Here is a 7,516-nt window from a genome sequence, read left to right as displayed (position 1 = left end):
CCCCCTTCCCACCGCGGAGTCCCCCGCCTCTGCCTGCCCATCTCCCGGAGCCCGACTGTGTCGTCCATCCTGTCGCTGCCCCGACTCCCAGCACCACCCCCTTTGGGGTTCCACCGGCCCCCACCCTGGCCCCCTCGGGTGGACCCTTCTGTGAGGTTCGGGGCAGACCAGTCTTCCGGGGATCTTCCTCGGTCTTCCCGCGGGCTTGGGGTGGGAATTGAGAGTACTCTGGGGACTGGGGGAGCGGTGGGGAGCAGGGTCCAGTGTGCACCCCATGGCTCTGTCCCTCTCCCCTGGAATTCCTCTTCTGGCAAGAGTCCTGCCTGTGGTACCCCAGGGGTGCTGCTTGCCAGGGGATGTCCCAGCACGCCTGCAGCAGCTGGATCACAGCTGTCTCCTCTCTGTGAGATAACTGACCTGATACCCAAGTTTCACCTGCTCAGGGTTTAGGCGCAGGAGTGGACAGCGTAGGGACGGTAGCTGAGGCTGTCCAGCATGTTATGGCTTCGAGAGTATTTTCCCATCCCTTGAGCCTCGCAACAACCCAGGGGACCAGTCGGTCAGGGGTGGTTTTGTCACCATGGAACAGAAAGGGAAGCTGAAGGCCCAGACATGAGTGGCCTGCCCAGTGTCACAGGTAAGCCAGGGTGGTGCTGGCCACCAGAATCAGGGCTTCTGGTTTGTGGTTCCACGTTGGGTCCACCACTCTAGCCTGAGCCCGGGCCTGGCCATTCTGCCTGAAGAGCCATATGCCCTGCCAGCCAGGACCCTGGGCGCATCCTAGCCGTCCTGGTCTTATGTGACTGTGGGCAAGTCCCTTCCCATTTCTGGGCCTCAGTTTTCTCATCTGTGAAATGTGGATGGTGTGAAATAACGGCTGTGACTCTGTGGCATTCTGAGTGAAGCGGGGCCCAAACGGGCTTGGGAGGGGTGGGTACCGTGCCGACGTCTCCAGTGCTTTTCTCCTGCCCGTTCACTGGGTTTCGGATTGACTGAACACCAGGCCTGGGAGAGGAAAATTGGTCTGCGTTTTGCAAAGGCTGTTAGGGCCCTTTTTTCTAAGACATTTGCAATCAGATTTCTCAAAACAGGAACCAGACTGACTGCCAGCCGGGGGCTGTCCGGGGAGCAGCGACAGTTAGAACAAAAATGAGTTCAGAAATGACAAAGCCACGAGGGAGGAAATGGGGGAGTTGGCCTCTGGGGCGCCCAGCAGCTCTCCTTGGTGGCCACGGCCTCGAGACCCTCCAGCAGGTTGGACTTCAGCAAAGCGTGAGGCGGGGCTTTTTCTGGAACTCTCTGCGTTTGGGTAATCTCGCCCCAGAATGCATTGCTGGCGGTGGGGCCCCGCCTTGGCTTGGCTCTGCAGGTGTTAGAACCCTGAGAAACAAGATGTTCCTCTTTTTCTGTCCCCATTACACCCTTGATATCGACCGCGTTGAAAGGAGTAGTGGTGGAAATCATGATAATTTATTTATTTCTGACATCTGTCATCTCAGCCGATCCAAAAAACCAGCCCGTGAGGTTGGTCATGTCTTACATGTAGTAGTTGCTCAAGAAATAGCAGGACCGCGTGGTGTCTGAAAGCAGGGGGGCTGTGAGGTTGAGGGGAGCAGCAGGAGGCCGAGAGCCAGGGGTCAGGGGTCCTCAGGTAGGGTCGCCATCTGGCGGCGCGACCTTTGGTGGATGGCCGGCACCTGAGAGATGCACTCGGGGCCCTCGCCGTGAGCTGAGGCTGGGCAGGGGCTGGGAATCCACACTTTCCACCTCGGAGGGTACGCAGCCCTTTGCCTTATGCTCTGCACACCCCCTGGGGCTGATGCCTCTTGCCCTGAAGATTGTTCTGACTGTATCTTACAGTTGCCAGTTTGCAAAGTGCTTTGTACCCCGTTTTATCCTTTTCACAACCATAGGAAACGGGCACGGCAGGTGGTATTTTCCCACTTAATAAGTCGAAGCATCTGAGGCTCGGAGAGGGGAAGAGACTTGTTTGCAGAGGTGAGGTGGTGTTTGAATTTGGGGTCTCCGGGCTCCCAGGTGCTCTTTCCCCGCTGTGCTTCCTGTCTTCCACACTCCCTTCCGGACCTCTGCGCTCACCCTGGTCCTTCTCTTGAGGAATGTGTGCCAGCTGGCCCCCCATGCCCAGGGAGGGTGGCCTGGAAACCACGGGGCAGACCCCGCGCCATCAGCTGTCTTGGTTCACAGGGCCCAGCCCCCTCCCCGCCTGGGGTCACATCTTCCCCTCAGCCATGATGTTGGGGTCAGGGAGGAAGGCCATGGTTTCCCTAGGACAAGGTGCCATTTGGAGCTGTTTCCACCTTGGGGTGGTCCATCTTGGCAGCCTCCCTGTGGCTGGTGCCTGGGTTGTGGCTTGGCTGGGAGCTGCGCTGGCTCACAGCTCTGACTTCTCAGGGCTGGGGAACAGGAGCTGTTGGGCACAGGGCCACTTCGAGTTGGCACAGGGGCCTCCCCTTCTGTCACTCTATAGAATCCAAAGGAGACAGACTCATTTCTCGCCCTTCTGGCAGAGGGAGGCAGCTGTGTGGCAGGAGTCCGGAGACCCGGCTTCTAATCACGCTGCAGTGCCAGCTCACCTGGGCCCTAGGGATACCCCTTATCCTGGCCGAGCCTGCCTCAGTTTCCACCTCGGTCCAATGAGGGGGCTGCCCTTGACCGATGGACCCCCCAACACACACCCCCCCCCCCATGCGCCTTCGGCTCTCGGGGTCTGTGGTGAGTGCCGCTCTCCAGAGAAGCTGCTGTCTGCCTTTCCCAGCAGCGGCCACGGTCCCGCAATGATCGTCATTTGCTTAATATGACCACGGAGGCCTCATGTAATTAATCTCTGGGCTCCTGGCAGAGGAGACCGGCCTGGGCGGTCCCAGGAGATGCCCAGCTCTCCCTGGTGACTGCAGCAGCCCCAGTGGCAGATGTCAGAGCCGGGTGCCTCTTGCAGCCTCTCCTTCTCTTGCCTCTTTCTTTCCCGGTCCCTCCCCCCGCCATGAATTTCCTTCTTCCTGCCCTTTTCTGGCTTCCCTGTCTCCCAGACCCGCGGCTCTTCCTCCACTGCTTCTTCGTTCCTGTTAACTCTTTGCTCCCAGGACTTCCTGCCCTTGGTCTGCGGAGGGAAGAAGCGCAGGCAGTGGTCTCTTGCTTCCTCCTCCCTCCGCTTCTCCCTCACCAGCAGAAACCCTGCTGCTTGCATCCTTTATCCCTTACCCAGAACGTTCCGCTCCAGTAGCAGCATTTTCCCACCCTATTCCTCTGCCTCCAGCCGTCCCCCGCCTCCGAAAACAAGATTATCTTTTAGGGCACTCATCCCCTCCAGGTATTCGAAGCTCCCCCCCACCCCCACCCCCACTCTCCCCAGGAATGGGTCTCCAGGACCTCTTTCCCCATCTGTTCTCCTTTCCAGATCATAGGGTTTCACGTTTTTGCCATTAAGTTGCTCGCCCGCCTGCCGTCTCTCAGTAAATGGATTCGAAGGGAGCATGAGCTTGACAGGTTGGAATCTGTGCCGGGGAATCTGGGCTCTGTCAAGCCAGGAATAACGTGCCCTATTAATGCACGATAAGTCCTTAGTAGTAAACTCCTGGTGACGTCAGGTGTAGGCACAGTCTGGGGCGGCGTTTCCTGCCCGCCGTGGGCACCTGGGGAGGCTGTGCAGAGGGGTCGGGCTGTGTGCACACAGCTGGAGCCTCCAGGATATTATGTTCCTGCCTTGGAACAGACAGCAGAAGCCAAGAGGACCTGAGAGGCTTTGAAGAACACACAACCTCCATCACACCTGCCCTTATTATTACTATTATTTTTGACTGCACTGGGTCTTAGTTAGCACACGAGGAATCTTTGTTGCTGCATGTAAGATCTAGTTCCCTGACCAGGGATCAAACCTGGGCCCCTCTGCGTTGAGCGTGCAGAATCTCAACCCCTGGGCCACTGGGGAAGTCCCACACCTGCCCTTCTTTTTTCCCCGTGGTCCCAAGGGACCAATGTCCTCTGCTGATCACAGAAGACAGAGTTATACTCAAGTTATCCCTCATCTGTTTCAAACAGGAGATACTAAAAAATGAGGCGTTTGGCTGCAGACTTTTCTAAGACAGTAACCTGCCCTCTGCATCGCTGCTAACAGGCAGGGTAGTGTCTCGACTGGCTGAAAAGCAGGGTTTCCGAAGTGGGTTTTCTGATGCTGACGTGTCTGCTGCTCTGTTCTCTGAGCAGGGAGGCCATTCTGGGTTTGGGGTTCCAGATAGCTCTCTTCCTGGGAGTGCAGGGCAGGGAGCCCTGGAAGTTGTTCCGGGTTTGTTGTCACGGGCCGAGAGCAGTGAGCAGCGGGGTGCGACAAGGCCACCGGAGCGTCTTTTCCCGCGAGCCGTCACTTTGTGGCCGCCATGCCTCGGTGGGCTCGTGGGTGCGGTGCCGCATGGTGTCATTTCTCTTCCCTGGCCCTGGACTTGTCCAGAGCTGGCCGATTCGGCCGCTGTTTCCCATTTGGTATGCGATCCTTCCTCGAGCTCTGAGGATGCTGTCAGCCCTGAGGAGAGTCATTGAGCAATATTCATCAGAAGCCCCCGAGGACTTCCTCATACCGGTTGGCACCATGGTGCCAGGTTTCCTGGAAATGCCCCAGAGGAGTGCCCCGGCCGTGGCGACAGCCTCTGGTCTTCTGCTTGCCTGCCGTCTCTCCCAGAGCGTGTTGCTTCCTGGCGTGGCTGCCCCCGAGTGCAGAGCCCCCAGGCAAGCTTGCACCGTGGCTCTAGCATGCTGTCACCCAGGAGCACAGGAACCGTGGCCCCTGGCCCTGCCACGTGCCAGCTGGGGCTGCCCCAGCCTGATCGGCACCCACAGCCAGGATACAAGTCCAGGGTCCCCTGGGACCCTGCACCCAGCTCTCCCAAAGAGGCTAGGGGAGGCCCCCGCCTGGTGGGGGCCCCTTTCTCAGGCGGGGACTGGACATTTTCTTGCCACTGGCTTGGTTGGGACTCAGGGTGTGCTGCTTCTCAGTTTCTTCTGTCCTCGATTTCCTCACCATCAAGATGAGCATGTTTGCTCCTGACCCTGAGGTCCCTCCCCATCCACAAAGGCTGCGGTCTGTGACCGAGTGGGCGTCATCTGGGAGGCCGCCGTGCCACAGAGCGAGGGACTTAGCTCTCCCCTTGAACCACGTGGTGCCAGAAAGTGCCGGAAGCTCTCCCGCTCAGCCCTCACCCTGCCGCCCCATCACCCCAGCCCATGCTGGGGTGGGGGGCCGGAAGTGCTGTCTCCCCGGCCTCCAGGCAGCTCCTACCCAGGGGCCCTTGCTCCTGGCAGGGCAGGTATTGGGCTCTGCCCACGGGGCTCCCCGGGCTGGTCTGTGAGCAGAGTGGAGTTCTAGCCCTTCAGGCTCGGGGAGAGGCTTACAGGCGCAGCCCTGGGGAAGGGTCCCTTTGTAGCCCCACTCCCTGAGGACGTGGCAGCTGTGATCAGATTCTAGAAGGGGGGCTCCCGCCAGGAGAAGGAGGCCTGACGCGATAGGCCGCGTTCTCCTATCGCCGTGCGCTCTCTGCCTTTCCCGGTCAGCTCAGTGCTGGCGATTCAGCGTTTGTTGACATCCTCATTTTACAATGGGGAAGCTGGACATTTAAAGTCTGTAACTTGGCCTGGCCTCTGGGAGGGGGGAAGGAAGAGCCTTTTGAAGCCCAAGCCTGGACACCAGGCAACTGCAGGAACCAGGGCGGCCGAGCCCCTTCCCCCCAGAGGCTGGGAGGCGGAGGGTCCTTCGGGGGCAGGGACGGAGGAATGATGCAGGCACGGGGCTCCCCTGACAGTCCGACGTCCATCTGGGGGCCCGCATGCTCCTGGATATCAGAGTCATTGACCTGGGTGGGGTCAGGAATGCTGCTGTGGGCCCATCGCCACTCAGACTCTGCCAGTATCAGGGCGCCGGGGTAGGAAACAAAGGTGACCCAGCCCAGGAGGCTGCCACCGCCTCCCGTGCCAGCCTGTACTTGCCACCCTGGCAGGAGCGTCCTCCACGACACGCTTTCCTAACCTGCCAGCTCCCTGGGCCCCAGCCCCGTGGGAACAGACAGGAAACCCTAACGTTGCCGCCTGGAGGCCTCCCCTTCAAGGACTGCCGAGGTTGACCTCGTGTTTGGTTCGGGTTGGGGCTGGGGGGTTGTTTATTTTATTTAGAAAACATTTTTTTCTTTTTAAGGAAGAAAGTGAAGTGCTGCGGGCTGGGAAGAATGCTGTGGCCATCCACTCTGTGCGGTCTTCTGAGGGAGGCGGGGTGTAGCTTGCTGTGCCCGAGGCCCAGCCGGCAGCAGGCAGAGCCCCTGGGAGGGAGGAGGAGGTCTGTGCCCGGCATGGTGCCCAGAGAAGAGCTGCTGGCTCTGCTGGCTCTCAGGCAGACCCTTGGAGAGCCCGTTTCCCTGGCCTTGGTGTGTCCAGCCTACAGGGCCCCGCAGAGGGAAGTGGAGGCCCTGCTCCCAGCTGGGCATTCCCATCGTGTGCCACCTTTGCTGAGCCTGGGCCAGTCCTGCTGGTTCCTGGGGGGTGGGGCGGAGCTTCCCCGTGACTGTTGCAGAGGCCGTACCCAGCTGCCCCATGGGGTCATCTGATAGGCTGGTGTCGCTCTGCCTGTCACCCACACCTACCTGTCTCTGGACATGCCCCTGACCACCCCTCTGACCGTCCCCCTCCGTGGAGGATCAACATTCTGTGATACGTCTTTCTTGCTCGTTACCATCCCCTTCCATAGACCAAGAGGTCCTGAAACCCAGGAATGGGATGTGGACACAGAGACCCAGGAGCTGAACCGCAGAGCGGTTGAGGGCCCAGCCCTCCTGTCCGCCTCCCAGGAGAAATCTGGCCCCCGTGGGATCCCCGGGGCCACACACCCCTACCTCCTGGCTGCTTGGTCTCGTGGACCTGCTGAGCCTCCGTTACCTTGGACTGGGCCCCCCTGCTGTGCTCCAGCCAGCACATCGCCCAGCCTGTGTCCTCGTCCAAACGGGAGGCCCTGAGCTGCCCTCCGCTAGGCTGGGGGCCTGAAGGGATGGGCGCACGCTGCGGCCCGCAGCCTCCCTGGGCTCCCATCTCTAGTTTGCAGGCCCGGGGCAGGGGCTGGATCTTGCTCAGTGTCACAGATTTTTAAACTCCTGATGTGTGTTAAGTGCTTGGGGGGCTTTTGGGGTCGGGTCTCGCTTCCTGAGTCCCTGCAAGTCCCACAGGACCAGGGAGCCGTGTTCTTGGAGGAGGCTGGTGGTGACTGTGAGTAGGTATGTGGCCCCCAGGAGGGAGGCTGTGCCAGCCTGGCTCAGGGCCACTGCCCAGCCTTGGAGTCCCCACGGCCGTGGAGGGCGTCCTCGCTTTCTGGGACGGAACCGGCTCTGAAGTGGTAGCTCAGGGCCACTGGGCCCCTGGCCCTCAGCTGGGGCTCTTGTCCGTTGGAGTACAGGATGGGGACACAGAGGGCCGTCTGGGTAATCGGCACCCTGCTCTCCTGGTGGAGACAGTTCTCAGGGAGGGTCAC

The 7,516-nt window shown here is 60.2% G+C and overlaps 1 protein-coding gene across 1 annotated transcript in view; it reads left to right on the top strand.

Annotated features, from left to right (window-relative positions):
- The first annotated feature begins 3,368 nt into the window (after nucleotides 1-3,368).
- ADRBK1 (adrenergic, beta, receptor kinase 1) overlaps nucleotides 3,369-7,516 on the top strand; it is a 13,965-nt gene continuing 9,817 nt past the window's right edge. The window contains exon 1 of the mRNA XM_010837831.1: nucleotides 3,369-5,315. Within this exon, the coding sequence (XP_010836133.1) occupies nucleotides 5,233-5,315 (83 nt within the window). The 5' untranslated portion in view covers nucleotides 3,369-5,232. The remainder of the gene's footprint in view (nucleotides 5,316-7,516) is intronic.

Source organism: Bison bison, unplaced genomic scaffold (assembly GCF_000754665.1).
Source record: "Bison bison bison isolate TAMUID 2011002044 unplaced genomic scaffold, Bison_UMD1.0 scf7180017864080, whole genome shotgun sequence".
Lineage (NCBI taxonomy): Eukaryota > Metazoa > Chordata > Mammalia > Artiodactyla > Bovidae > Bison > Bison bison.
Note: the sequence above shows the minus strand (reverse complement) of the source record. Positions and strands in the feature narration are given on the sequence as shown.